We start from the raw sequence: 15,779 nt of genomic DNA, 5'->3' as shown, positions 1-15,779 counted from the left end.
TCTAAGATATAGGAGATATGCCGAGAAAAAAAATGATATCTATTAGTGGAGCGACAATTATAGGATTACCTGCCCAATCAGCGTTAAAATATGCTAGAAGATCCAACAGTGAGTGGGTAGAAAAATGAATCCATGAAACAAAGTCCCCTTAACGTACCGAGGAATTTAGAGCACAGCAGCATAGTGAGTAGAGCGAGGAGAGTGCATAAACTGACATACTAAAGTAAACTATGTGTAAAACTTTCAAAGGCAACATATTAATCCTTATTCCAACACATACAGTTCTTATTGAAGAAATCATCAGAATTTCTCATAGAATAGTGCATAATCATCTTAGAATGCACCGCCTTAGAATAAGCTACCGGGTTTTCAACTACAAAAGAATAAGCTCTATGGAAAGAGGCATTGTGTAAAATGACAGAGGATAGAACTAAATTTAAGCAAAAGATTTAGAAAAATATTGAAATCAAGGGACTTCATTAAAAAATCTAGAAAATCAAAAAGGTAATTGACTCAGGTGACATTAGAAAGGCAGCCAAGTAATCTCCCAACTAACACTAGGGCCAATTCAAAAGAACATATAAAGACTATTACCACTTACAATGGGGGTTCGGCTACTTGAAAATATATATAGTCTGGTTGCTTTTAATGAACATATACCTTCCATAGGTGAGACGCAATTAAAAATATTGAACAAAATTACGAAGGTCAGAATAAACGAGTCAAAAGTTCAAAAGCTTAAGGAAATTGCTCTGATACCATTTCGATAAAGACTACAAAAGCACAAGTTGGATAGATATTTTGTAAAATTCCTAGAGGTCTCAAAATAAGTACAGATCAACATACAGTTTGTAGATGCACTGATACAACTGCCTAGCTGCACAAAGTCCATGAAAGAGATACTTCATAATAGAAAGCTATAGGATAATGGAACTATAATGTTGACTGGCGAGTGCAGCCTAATCTTGCAAAGCAAGTTGCTTCCCAAAATTAAAGATCCAGGGAGCTTCACAATCTCTTGCACTATTGGTGATTTCACTTTTAATAAGGCTTTATGTGAATTAGGTACAAGAATTAACTTGATGCCATTATCTGTTTACAAAAAATAAGGTTTGGGAGTGACCAAAGCAACAACAATCTCCTTACAGTTGGCCGATCGCTCTATAATGCATTCGAAATGAATTATCGAAGACATACAAGTAAAAATGGACAAATTCATATTCTTTTTTGATGTATCCTTGATATGGAGGAAAATAGAAATGTTCCATTTATATTGTATTGACCATATAGTACCACTTACGGACCTAAATTAATGTTTAAAATGGACTGTTGATTTTGAGGTTAATGAAGAACATTTGACTTTTAATATCCTCAATGCTATCAAATATTTGACTGAATCAAATATCTAATTCTGAATTGATATTGTTGATGGAGTTGTGGTAGAAAATTTTTCTCTTGAGCACCCTCAAGATCATTTGGACACTTGTACGATTATACACTCTCAAACTATAAAATCCAACATTGTCGAGATCGAGCAATTTGCAAACTGCATTGAATCATTTCCACCTTATAGGAGATGGCCTTAGTTTGAATACCTTGGTAAGGGATCTATAATGATTTTTCCATTTGTTTAAAAGCCTCCAACTCTTGAGCTCAAGTAATTGTTGAAAAATAATATCAAATAATAGTGTTACCGTAATTTATATTTGGGCAGAGTAACGACGTTTGGATGGCTTTTAACGGTCGAGGCAAGAGTTCGACTCTTTCTCCTTAAAACGATAATGCCCCGCACTGGTACTAACGATATTGCAGCACTCGTTTCCCAAGATACAACGACCTCGTCTTGTAATAGTAGTACTCCAAATTACAAGACTCGACGAACCCGTAAAGTTTAGATCTCTCCACACACACTGGATGAGTGAAATGCATGAAAAGTAATTTTCGAGGACTGAATTATAAAAACAGAAATTATGCAGGGACAAAGGGATAATTTCGGGAGAGTAGAAAATCAATTCTGATTTTTTGGAATGAATAAAAATCGGGGTATGGGGGCCTATTTATATATGTTGAAAGGTTATGTCCCAACAGACACAACTGTCGAAAAGTTGTGTCCAAAAGACACAAACTGTTTGGACAGTCAACCGCCACTTTGAACAGTCAACCGTCACTTGGACAGTCAACCGCCATTTGGACAGCCAACCGCCACAACCTGCTAAATTCTAGAAGCACCGTACCACGTGTCACACACGGAAAATTCGGGGAGAAAAAAAATAACATAAAATATATTATTATTATAATAATAAAATAATAAAATTAAATGTTATTTTACCAAAAAATATATATCAGTTTAGCCCAAGCCCACGACCCGTGACCCGTGACCCGCGATCGTGTCGGTCGGACGGACGGACGGCGGTGGTGCGCGCGTGTAGGCTTTGGCTTAACCTACTAGCATGTAGGTTCTCTCCCCCTCAAAGACTATTGGTACCCCTTGGGACCCAAACTCAAGTCCCAAACTTGAGCTATATAAGGTGGTTTATATTCTTCTAGTTTTCCTATGTGGGATTGGTATTTTCCAATTTCCCACCTATTTTATTTCAACATCAAGTGGGCATCTTTTGGCCTTAATTTCTCATTCACCCTAAATTAGTTTTGAGAAAATAAATATACCAAATTAATCTACTCATGGAGTAGAACACATTCGGCCAAAGAAATCTTATTTCCGATTAACGGGACCCACTAAATTAATTGGTCAAAAATTGGTCAAACCAACTAATTAAAACCAATTTTTCCAACAGTAATTACCTTCACATCTTCGATAGCGTACTTGGGAGGTTCCTTTGCCATACAAGTGATTATTGCTATTGCTATAAATGAAATGGAGGGATAAAAACTATAGGAAGTTCTTTGAGTTCATAAAACAGCCTTTATATGGTTGAAAACATAAGTGGTATTGACCCTTCACTTTCCATGCACAAGATACTTATGGAAGCTGATTTCAAGCCATTAGAGGAAAATTAGCATAGATTGAATCCCAACGTGAAGAACGTGGTTCGGGCTGAGGTTTTCAAAATCCTTGATATAGAAATTAAGTATCTAATCTTTAAAAATGATTGAGTGAGTCTAGTTAGGTTGTGCCAAAGAGAAGAAAAATTATAGTAGTGAAAAATGAGCTCATTACGATAGGGACCGTCACCGATAGGCGAGTTTGAATTGACTGCCAAAAAATAAGTAATGACACTCATAAAAATTACTTTTTATTGCCATATATTAATCTGATGTTGGAGAGGTTGGTTGGGCATTCGCACTACTACTACTTGGATGAGAATTCGAGTTATAATCAGATTCCTATAATCTTGGAGTATCAAGAGAAGACTATTTTCACATGTCTCTTTGATGCTTTTACATGTAGGAGGATGTCATTTGGTTTATTCAATACTTCGGCCACATTTTAGAGTTGTATGATGGCTATCTTCTCAAATATAGTAGAAAAGTTCATCAAGGTGTTCATGGATGGCTTTTCAATTTTCAGGTTTTCATTTGACGATTGCTTGAAAAATCCGACTCTAGTCTTACGTCATTGCGAAGAAATAAATTTGGTACTCAACTAAAAAAAATGCCATTTTATGGTTCAAAAGAGGATTATACTTGGACATCGAATTTCAGTTGAGTGGATCAAAGTCGATAGAGCTAAAATTCAGGTTATAAATAAGTTACATCTATAATCTCAATCAAGAGAGTATGAAATTTTCTTGGACATGCAAGGTTTTATCTTTGCTTCATAAAGAACTTCTCTAATATCACTAGGTCATTCTATTATTTGCTTGAGAAGAATGTGCCTTTTTATTATTCAGACGATTGTTTGATATCTCTTAAGACTCTGAAAGAAAAGTTAATATAGTACACTTGTTATAGCTCCTGCATTGAATTGCATTTTACCTTTTGAGTTGATGTACGATGCCAATGATTTATAGTGGAAGTCGTATAGGGACAAAGACGTGATAAAATACTTCATGCCATCTATTATACAATTAGGACTTCAACATATGCAAGGTTGAACTATGCGACCACTGAAAAGGAGTTACTAGCTGTGGTATTTGCCTTTGACGAATTCAGATAATACTTCATCAAGTCAAATATGATAGTCTACATGGATCACGAGGCATTAACATCCATGTTATCTAAGGAGGATACAATAGTGAGGTTGATTAGATGGTTTCTACTACTATAAAAGTTTGAAAAGGAAATTCAGGATAAAACATGGTAGCCTACCATAGTAGACACATAGTTAAGATATTAATGAGGTTTTTCTAGATGAACAGTTTTTCATGCTATCTATAGCCCATGTTATGTAGACATGGTAAACTATTTTGTGAGCCATGTGATTCTTCTTGAGTATAGTACTCATAAAACAAATTATTCTCAAAGTTGAGATATTACCTTTAAGAGGTCCTATTCTATATAGGTGTGGGCCCAGATCATTGGAGATGTAGTTGAGGAGGAGACATCGTAGATTTTGGAGCATTGCCACTCATCATCTTATGAGGGCATGAGGTCATTTTGGTGCTTCGAAAATAATAGCAAAAATATTACAATCGGGCCAATTCTTTTTTTATTCAAAGATGCCCATTAGTATGTGGACAATTGTGATCGATGCAAACGTATGAGAATGTGTCAAAAAGGAATGAAATGCCTACGATATCCATTCTTGAGGTTGAGCTTTTTGATATATGGGAGATAGAATTTATAGAGCCATTTTTATCTTCTTTTACGAATGAATGTGTTTTTAACTGTGGACTTATATCGTAATTGGTTGAAGTGGTGGCTACATCTTCTAATGATGCTCGGGTGGTGATTAACTTGTTGAAAAAAAGAATATTTTCATGCATTTTGGCACCCTTGTACCATTATTTGTGATAGAGGAAAGCACTTTTTCAACTGACGTTTGAAGCTATTGTGGCTAAGTTTGAGGTACTATTTCTTATCATCTCCAAACTAGTGCCTAATTTGAATCTCCACCCTTCAATTGAAGAGCATCCTTGAACTGAAGGTGAATGCTTCATGAACTGATTAGTTTTAAAGTTGGACGATCCCTATTGGCATATCGCACCATATTCACTCTGCATTATCGTGCCGCCGCCGCCACCACCACGCAATTAAAATAGGCAGTTACATGTAAACTACGATGCATTCTTTTGCGGCTCTTCATTTTTCCATTTTATTTTTCAAGCGTTTATTCATTTCTCTTTGTCATTTATTTAATATATTTTTAACATGTCATTAGTCAATCAATTCAAATATAATTTAAGAATTAGAGTATTGAAATCTTAAATGCGTTCGTTATAAAGTAAGAATAGAGAGTGTGCTTGACCTCTATCACTCTTTATTTAAAAAGTTAAAATAGAAAAAGTATTTAAGCTTATTTTTAAACATTATTTCTAAAATTGAGTGCATATTGTATTTAAAATTCTTTTGACGATGCTCTACAAAGTTAAATTAAATAGTATATTATAATCTAATTTACAAAGTTAGGCTCTTTAAAATAAAATACATACCATGTTTAAAGAATTTCTTGAGGACACTCTTAAAAAGTCTAGATAGTTGCAAAGTTCCTTGGAACATCTTTTTGAGACTTTTTAAATATAAAGTCAATCCTTAAAATTGAGCTCCAATTAAACCTTTGTTTGGTGGTCATTATTTAGAAAAACCAAAATCAAATTTTGATTAGTGATTTTGGAGAGTACGGTTAATAAGTAAGGAAAAATTTAAATTTAAATATTTTATTGAGTAAATATGTAGTTGAAAATGAATATGAAAATTAAAAATTCCGTTTTAAAGAGAAATAAACTCAAGAAATAAAAAGTCACACTATTTATACTTTAAAATAATTAAATTTAGCCCTTCTTTGGCAGAGTTTAAAATTTAAATGTTTATATAAACCAAAGTCGACAATCAATTTTAACTATATATTTCATAAGACCTACAATTTTTGAACTACACATTTTATCAACTTTTATGAAAAGCTATAAAAAAAAAAATCTGATTAAATTCCCACAACAAAGAGTTAATAAGTTACATATTTCAATGTTTCACATCATGAATCCCTCAAATTATATTTGATTTTATTGATCATTTGCATTTAAAAATATATGTTAATTGAAAATGAGAAAAGGCAATCAATAATTTTCGAAAAAAATAAAATAAAATCAAGGGCTAAAAATAAAGGATTTATTCGAGTGTAATAAAATTTTTATTCTTTATTTTCAAAGGTGTCATCTACTAAACCATAAGATGCTCTTAGAGCTCATTAACTCCATTTCTTTGGTAAAATATACTTGCGCATGAACTCAAAGCTATGTTAAAAGATAATGCCTTACTCTATTTCAAGAAATAGCAAGGCAGAAGGCACAGCTAAGGGGGAAGTTACAGCCCTTACTCTATTCCTTCATTGGACTCAGGAATAGCAAGCCAGGAGCTCCCTTGGTTTCTTTATCCAATCTTTTTCTATTTTACAGCTTCGACATGGCAGTGGCGCGGTCTCGCATTTTAGTATGTTAGGATCAGATAGAAACACCTCCAATATTCATTTGTGGGGCAAACAAATCACACTTTCAATGAACATACACATAGCAATACATGTCATTTTAAAACAAACTATTCATTTCAACAGCCAAATAGGATAACCATGCAACTATTTTTGCAAAATCCCGAGAGGAAGATTACACACCTGCACTTACACAGTAAAGCGGTGTTTAGGCCAACCTGCGGCCAAGGTCTGCCTAGGTGCATGCAGCCTATGTTGCCGAGGAGTCCCACGACAATTGTTGGTAGGACATAAAGTTTTCAGTATACAACTAATAATCCAACCACCAACATAACTCGCAGAAAAAGGAAATCACAGGAGAAAGAAAAGAAATCGAGAAATATCTGTGGATGTCTGTGTGTACATGAGTGATACTGAGAGGGGATGTGAGTTGGGGGGGTTGCATAATACTCATCCAAGTCCACGATTGTAAAGCAACACCATAACATAGGATACGGAGAAACTTAAAAGATCCAAAAGATCATTTTGGCAACCAAGAAATAATATTTCAAATTCAAAACCCTAGATACTATCCAAAATAGATTATCATCCTAGCATTCGAGACAAGTGCCCTCTCTAGCAAAAAGTAGATGCCAATCAGTAGATTAAGATTGGCACTAAAGCATCTGGAAACCATGGAAGACAAACCTCAGGAAACAAGGTTGTCATTCAGGGATAGTGACGAAAGTTGTTCGGCTGGGCTGTTCGACTGAACATTTCTCAAAACTTCCATAGCCTCAGCAACTTTTGCTTTCAAAGCGTCTGGTGATTCAAGTAAATGAAGGACTTCCGTCTGGTCCATCTCGAGAAGCATGCCTGTAACTTTTGCTGCATGCTCATGCTCCAACTGATCAACTTGGGGGTACAAGTTTTCACCCAACATCTGTTATCAAATAAAATTACGTCAAACAAGTTACAAAAGTGTACAGCCAGGTACTAAATTCAAATGATGCAGGTACTAAATTCAAATGATGCATTGAGTAAACTGCTTACCGTCCTTTGTTGTTCAGGTGTTGCATTGGCAAGAGCTGAAGCCAGGGCAGTAATTGGCATAGGCTGTGTTATTGCAGCATCTCGAGGAAGCATGCTACCAACCATGTCATATGGTGTTGAAAACATACCTCCGGCAACTCCAGGCATTGGACCCTCCGGCACATTGCGACCAGGAGGATAATGATACATCCTCCCCCTTGGAAGCATCTGAAACTCAAATAATAAGCATGTGCATCTATAGTAAATTAATGGCTAATTTGCACAAAATGGATCTATCATTTTGGTGCACAGTGATATCGTCCCTACTATTCCAATCTTGGTATTCTCGCCCTCAACTCCAACTTTTACTGCAAAAAAACCTTTTCCGTCCTCTTCTGTTAGAAAATGCCGTTAAGTGGGCACGTCCCCTTCATACTCAGTGTTTCCCAGTCAATTGAAAAGGCTATTCTACCCTTGATTTTGGTTAAAATAAATTAAAAATAGAAAAGAAAAGAAAAAATATTTTCACCTTCTTCAGCAATCCACCCCCAACCACCAGCCCCTCTCTTCGAAGTCTTCTTTCCCTCTGGCCCTCCACTACCAGTGCTGTTGGCTCCCAAATCCATTAGTCACATCACAAAAACCCTTTTATGTTCTTCAAAAATGAAAAAATAATATATATATATATATTTATAAGGAGAGAGAAAGGAAAATAAAATTCAAGAACTGCATCTTCTTCAACACACCTTACTCAACCACCCATCACTACCAGCCACTCCCCACTGCCAACCATACCACCCTGTTGTATTTTCCAAAAAATTATTTACATTTTTGGAAATAAAACTTGAATCAGAGCTCCTGTAGATCATATATAACTACATGAAAAAATCTTTTGAAATTGTCCACAAAAGAATGGCAAGTTCCCGCAGGGGCAATTTAAAAACGAGCAATGTCAACGGAAACCTTCATAATCAAAAAGCAGCACACAGCTAGTGCTTGAATTCACACACTCTCTCTATCATCCCTTTAGCTTTTCACCTTCTTTCTTACTCGGTGTCTTCACTCCCATTAACCCCATTTGGAATTTGAGTGAAAATTTGGGTGGTGGTTGGGTGGTAGAATTGAGTTTTAGAAATTGCTGATCCAAAACCTGAGGAAATAAGTCATCCTTCAATGGACCAATTTCAAGGCTTAGAGTATTGTATTGATTCTAATCCTTCTTGGGATATTTTTAATTTTCTGGCTACGCAGTGTTTAATTTTTTTAATTTATGAGTCTTGAAATGTGGTTTGCTGAATTTTTGGCAGTGAAACCAGGGGAGGCACTAACACTGGCCACTAGGAGTTAAACACTATAATTAGGCGCTAGAGACCACTGATAATTCGTTCATTTCTTGTTCCTTTGATAGGTGGAACTGATGTCAGCAATTGTCATTAATCTAATTAGATTCTCTCGTTTTTGGAGAATTTAAGGGGGGTATGTGGCGGTGGTGGAGCACGGTAAGGGTGGAATGGCCGGTGGTTATGGAGTCTGCGGAGTGTGAAGGGTGTTGGGGATGTGAAGAAGATGAAGGATTAAGTTTCTTGGTTTTAATTAAAATTAAATGGTAGAAATCAAGTGGAATGACAAATTTGCCATTACAAATTCCGTTATGGGTGAGTCACGCGCCCACTTTACGGCGTTCTACAACAGATGTGGACAGAAAGGGTATTTTCTGCAGTGAAAGTTGGATGAGAGCAAGAATGCCAACATTGGAAGCATTGGAATGATAGGTACCCAAACAATACGGGTGCTTTGTGGAATTAGCCATAAATTAACACAAGACCAACAAAATTAGAAACAGAGACCTGTTGTTGAATCAATTGCATGGATTGCTGAGTTTGTTGCCCAGGGCCAGCTCCTCGTCTATCATTAGGGCGTTGACCCTGTTGGACCATTGTTGGCACAAAAAATTTTGGCATAGGAGCTCCACTAGGACGCATTCCGGGAACAAGTTGTTGCTGATAACCAAATCCAGCCTAAGAAAATTTCAAGTTCAACTTAGTTACAAGCTTCCAAAGCCAACTGTGTAAAAAATAAAATCCATATCATGGTATTCCCAAGTATGTAGTCATATTTCAAAGTTTGAACAATCCTAACACCCCACTATAAAACCTAAAATCTACCAGAAAATAAGACAACATTCAAGAAAGCTTAGATATATAACTTTTTAGTGGACCAATATTGAATATTATCTACTAATTGTATCCACAACAAAGGAAGAAAGAAGGGGAAAGGGAGTTGGTCTACATGTCGAAGAAAGTAACACAACTGGTCCACCGGAGGGACATGCAGATTCGAGGGAACAGAAACGGGCAGGAGTGTAACTCAATGAAGAGGATATACCTGAGGAATTAGGGCAGGGGGAGCTTGCCCATAAAATAGTTGTTGTCCAATACCCGGTCCACTGGGAGGATACATTGCCATACGAGGAGAAATTGATGGTGGCATTGCAATGGGCCTCATTTGTGAGAACTGAACCTGCAATTGTGAAATATGTCAATATAAAATTCAACGGCGGAATGTGTTTTGTATAATGGAAGGAAATGTAGCTCTAGCTCTAGCTACTAACATTGGAATACAGCTGGGATATGATTTCTGGAGACAAAAAATTTTATTGACACTTTATAGAAATCATAAGTTATAGTGAGTAGTATCAACATGATGTCATTAAACTGAATCAAAGAGCAATTAAACGAAATCTAACTATAATGTAGATAACTTATGAACTATGGGGTTGTTTGAGCCCCCCCCCCCCCCCCCACCTTTTTTTTTTTTAAAAAAAATGCATTTTTAAATAGTGATGTGATAAAGAATGTGTGGTTAAAATATAAGGAAAAAGTTTGGGATTTTTGTGTGATATTATTTTATTGAAAAATGTGAGGTTGAAATATGGTCAAGTCACTGTTGAAGAATGTATTTTGATGAAAAAATGGGGATCAAACAAGAGCTATATACATAATCCCAGGTTCTCTATCTGAAACAAGAAAAGCAGAAAATACTCCCACGCATAGAGCTATTAATCAAAATCTATTAAATTGCCAACAGATCTACCACAGCATAATCCTCTTATTATACATTTCTAGTGACAATAAAGATGTGCTTCTGAAACATCATTTACCTGTAATCTTGCCCTTCTCTCTTCTTTTCGCTGTGCAAGTGCAACATAGACTGGCTTACTGATCACCATTTTGCCATTCATCTCAGAAAGCTAACAAAAAAATAAAAGGATAGATCAGTATTATAATTACTTGATAAACATGTAACCAGAAATAGAATCACCTACAATGTCAACTTACTGCACGAGAAGCTTCTTCAGGAGTTGAAAAGGCAACGAATCCAGATCCTCTGCTTGTACCACCCGTATCTTGCATAACCTGCATCACAAAAAACAAAAGAAATCAATATAAAATACATGTGATCCATAAATATCACGATAAAGAGAACTAAATGAAGAAATAATGGAAAACTTGACTTGCAATGCCTTCTCTTAGAGGAGCAAATATCAACATACTTTGCATGAAGTGATTGTACCGAACTCTGAAAACAGTTCCTTGAGTTTGTTATCGTCAATGCTGTCATCCAAATTTTTTATGTATAAATTCACTCCTTGGTATTTGTCAACTGCTTCCTTTGCACTCTGCTCAAATCGACTTTTCAGTTCCTGCTCTCTCTCAGATTTCTTCTGGGCTTTCCCAACATACCACTCCTTTTCATCAAATTTCTTTCCATCTAGAGCTTCAACAGCTTTAGCAGCATCATCTGCATTCTCAAAATTGACAAACCCAAAACCTTTTGACTTTCCATCTGCATCCCGCATCACTACAGCACTAGTAATTGTTCCATGTTCGCCAAAAATTTTCTTCAAATCATCATCTGTAGTAGACTCAGCTAGATTTTTCACATAAACATTGTTGAATTTCGTATTATTCAATACTGATTCTCTCTCCTGCTTACGAAGGAAATACCCAACATATACTTGCTTATCATTAATAAGCATGCCATTTAACTTATCTATTGCACTTTTTGCTGATTCTTCATTATCAAATTGTACAAAACCATAGCCCTTAGACTGGCCATTAGGATCCGTTGATATCTTGCATGAAAGAATGTTCCCAAAGCTCGAAAAAGTGTCATGTAATGCTCTGTGATCAATTGACTTGTCCAAATTCTGGAGAAGAAATTAAATGCACGCATAAATACAGGCAAACCCAAGATTAACGATGACAAAATAGTAAGTCACAGTTCAATCCAAATAAATAATGTTATGGCAACGCAATGACATGATCAAGTCTTCCTTGACATCCCAATCGCAATCTTGAGTATGTTGGCTAAAAAATGTTTATGTTCAGTTTTAATTATATGCTTCAAGAGTTACTATCAGGTATAAAAGAGTCATCATAATCTATCTCCAAGAAAATTATCAGATTTTATCACGTCTACTGCTTCCAATCTGAAGATATTTCTTGCAGATTTTCTCAAAGAAATCTGGAATGTTTCAATTATTATGTCAGTTCTTGTAAACATCATTCTCTATCAAAATCTTGGCACCTAAAATCAATGCAGCATCTGTTAAAATCTCAATATTATGTACTGTTAATCCACATGCACTATATAACACCCAGTATGTGAACTAACAATTCAGCAAGAAACAAGTATTAACAAGAAACATGTAGATTACATACCAATGAAAAATAGAATGGGGACACATAATGTCACAGTGAATGGATATGACAGATCAATTAGGGAAAAAAGCCATCACGTGTGGAAGGGCATAACTCACATGAACAAACTACAGATTGAGAAGACATAAAGATGATATAAGGAAAAAACAGGTCCATGGTGAGCAAATACCTTTATAAATATATTAGCAGTTCCACTTTTGCGTATACTGGGGTCCCGATGAGAGTGCATGATTCTAATCGACTTGTTATTAAGAGGAGTGAAGTTCAACACTTCAATTGCCCTTGCCGCTGTAGACAAGTAAACAGGAAGTATATCAAATGCAGAAAGAATTAAGCCCTTCCTTTTCTCAGCATGAAAGGGAAAACCAGAGGAGATGTAAAGCATATATTCAAGTATGTCAGGAAAAAATTTCTTTGCACATTTCAGACTGTACATATAATTAGGACAAAAGACCAGTATAATCTTGATTCTCATCAGATGACACAGAAGAAACTGCTTCGTAGCATGCTGCCATGCTCATTGTGGAATAACAAAAACAATCTATAAGCAAAGTCGTAAGACCATGTATGGGGGCTGACGCGCCGGAAGGTCAAGGAAGTTGGTGACCTGATGACAAATTCCGTCTCGGTAGGACATGTATTTCTATCACTATGAAATTCATAAATGAAGTACTTAATGGTGGCATTCCCAGAGCTCTAATGAAGGTTGCCATTTTTCCGCTATCTGGGTTTTTCATAAGGTGTTCTCTCCATACCAATATCCAAAATAAAATTTACATAACTATGAGCTTTTCATAGCCTCATCAGTTCAAAGAACACACGAAGTCATAAATAAATTTATCCAAGCTACATAAATAATTTCCAGTATCAACTTTGAATTTCGACTTGTTTACGCAATAAGTTCTCAATTCATTTTAATTTCAACCTGCTTTTACAAATAACCCATGAATCAGAAAGACTCCAAAAACTGTCTGCTACAACAAAACTAGCATAAAATGTGCCGGAAGAGAAAGGTGCTTCAGGGTGCCACCAGTTCCGATTCAACATGGTACATAAGAAATACAAACAGGTTACCAAAAGATTTACTAGTTTTAGCTTACAACAGGAAGGCGACAACATAAATATCAGTAAGTATATACTTCTCAGATTAGTCACAAACATTTCAATGCAGATGCATACACAAACCAATTGTGTTAAGAAGTAAGGCATATACAAATCTGTGAGTAAAACGAGGGCTAACCATCCTGTGGGCTGCTATAGTTAACGTATCCATAGCCGAGGCTACGACGAGTGCCAAGATCCCGACAAACCCGAACCGAGACAACCTGACCGACCTGGTTGAACAGATCGTATAGCTGAGAGTCAGTCACATTGAAATCCAAATCCCCAACGTACAGAGACGTCGACGAAAAATGACTCGCTCCGCCACTATGCGTCGGCGCCGCCACTCCATTAGCCCCATTAGTCCCCGCCACATTCTGGTGTTGCACTTGAATCTGCGCCATTTCTTCTACAAATCCTCAACCTAATTTTTCAACTAAAATTGCCGTTTAGGGAAACTTTTTCTGTCCGCTCTCAGATTTAGTTTTGCTAAAAATAAAACTTCGGAGAGGGAGAAACAGAATGATAAAAACTAAGGATTTTTATGGGTTTTCAATGAAAATTGAAGGATAAAATGGGAAAAAAAATTGTGAGAGCCAGGGAGTTAGTAACAGGGAATGACAGGCTGACGTGGCAGATTTTGATAAAAAGAAAACAAATGGAAAAGGCAAAAAGGAGACTTTGAAAACAAACCGGGTTCAATTTCATTTTCTCATTTCTCATATTTTCCTTGAAAGAGAAAACCCACAAACCCGAAACCCTTCGTCCTTCAATCAAAGGGTCTCGCACACATTTACCGAATATTTTCCTCGACTATGGTAACCAGTGAAGCACGATGCTCGTCGATAAGGATGTCAGCGGCTCAACCGCTCGGCCCGTCGAAATAGGGCTAGTGGGCAGTTTGAGCTCGTAAAATCACAAGCGCGGATGCGAGCTGAGCGAGTCCACGAGCGGTTCGTCTAGCTCGTGGCTCGCAAAACATAGTGACCAAAACGGTCACTTTTTCAGTGATCGTCGATCAGAAAAACTTTTTTTTTTAATTTTTTTTCTCTTCTACTATAAATATCCCTTAACTTTCCATTTTTTTCATATCAATTACTCAATCACTACTTCAACTCTCTCAACTATATCTTATATTATATCAATTACTGAGTTTTTAATCTCATGTGTTGCAAAATATACAATATCGATTCAATTTTTATAGTCTATTAGTTACAATTTTAATTCATCCAATTCTCAATTATCACAATCTCACTACATTTATATTTTTCTAGTTATTATATTTTGATTTCATCATAAACAATCAAACAAATGGACCAATGCTCATTTGTTGAGAGCTTATTCGATACGGGATGTGGGTCACATCATGACGAATCGCTTAAGACGTCGTAAAGTCAATTTTCAAATGAATTTGTCGATCTAAATGACGTATTCATACTTGAAGATGTTCACATTTACGGTCAGGGAAGCCAATCCAATTGACTTGGATGATATTAACGTTCTCGAAGCGAAACATGAGAATGGAAATGTCGAATTAAACATCCCAGCTATGAGGGAAAAGCGAAAGGGCAAAAAATAAGCAAAATATTGGGATCACTTTAAATTGATTTCAACGGGAAAAGTCGTCAATGGCCTTGCAGAATTTAAAGCGGTATATAAATACTGCCAACAAAGATTGGCATGACAAAAATGAATTGGTACCACCCATCTCAACTGCCACTAGAAAGCATGTACGACCAGACATAGACTTCTTCTAGCTGGTCAAACACAATTGTAATTTGACAGTCCAGACGTCGATTCTACGACTTCACCCCTATACACGTGGGTGTATTCGGAGGACAATACTCGAACCAGAATGGTAAAATTTGTTACCGTCACTGAGTTGCCTCTAACTATTGCAGACAACCAACATTTCGTCTCGTTCGTGAAAGAATATTTCCAATCAAGTTACGTTAGGGTAAGTCGAAACACTCTTTGTGCCGATGCAATACAATATTTCAATAATTCAAAACAATAATTAATTATGAATTTGCAACAATATGAGGATGTTATATCTTTAACTTCTAATATATGGGAAATGGTTAATAAAAGAGCATATATAGCTGCAACCACACACTCTATAGACTCACTTTGGTGCATGCATAAAAAATTATTGCTTTTAGAATTATTGAGTTTTCTCACAATGCTAATAATATATATATAATACTATTATCAGTATTGTTAGAGAATATAATTGCGAGACTAAATTTCGATCTTTTACTTTTGATAATGCTAATGTTAATAAGGTAATCGTCGATAAAGTGTGTACAACACTTCAACCTGATTTTAGTGGGTATTTGTTTCATATTCGTTGTGTGTGTCATATCTTGAATTTAATTATGCAGGATGACTTAAAGCATATG

At 36.0% G+C, this 15,779-nt stretch overlaps 1 protein-coding gene across 1 annotated transcript; it reads right to left on the bottom strand.

Moving 5' to 3' along the window:
* Positions 1-6,899: 6,899 nt before the first annotated feature.
* LOC111401350 (polyadenylate-binding protein 2-like) lies at positions 6,900-13,882 on the bottom strand. Its single transcript, XM_023029050.1, has 9 exons — positions 13,517-13,882; positions 12,446-12,564; positions 11,106-11,762; positions 10,891-10,968; positions 10,713-10,802; positions 9,938-10,072; positions 9,400-9,570; positions 7,574-7,780; positions 6,900-7,463 (listed from the first exon to the last, which is right to left on the bottom strand). Exons 1-9 carry the CDS (start codon positions 13,779-13,781, stop codon positions 7,230-7,232), a joined length of 1,956 nt encoding a protein of 651 aa, XP_022884818.1. The 5' UTR covers positions 13,782-13,882; the 3' UTR covers positions 6,900-7,229.
* Positions 13,883-15,779: the final 1,897 nt, after the last annotated feature.

The sequence above is a fragment of the Olea europaea genome, chromosome 10, assembly GCF_002742605.1.
Source record: "Olea europaea var. sylvestris chromosome 10, O_europaea_v1, whole genome shotgun sequence".
Classification (NCBI taxonomy): Eukaryota; Viridiplantae; Streptophyta; class Magnoliopsida; order Lamiales; family Oleaceae; genus Olea; species Olea europaea.
Note: the sequence above shows the minus strand (reverse complement) of the source record. Positions and strands in the feature narration are given on the sequence as shown.

Excerpts from the sequence above, each read along its gene's own strand:
- LOC111401350 (XM_023029050.1), bottom strand. The coding sequence starts at position 13,781 with ATGGCGCAGATTCAAGTGCAACACCAGAATGTGGCGGGGACTAATGGG. Across the intron at positions 11,763-12,445 it reads CTGCTAATATATTTATAAAG|AATTTGGACAAGTCAATTGA; the intron begins GTATTTGCTCAC and ends TTTCTTCTCCAG. Across the intron at positions 7,781-9,399 it reads TGCAATTGATTCAACAACAG|ATGCTTCCAAGGGGGAGGAT; the intron begins GTCTCTGTTTCT and ends TTTGAGTTTCAG.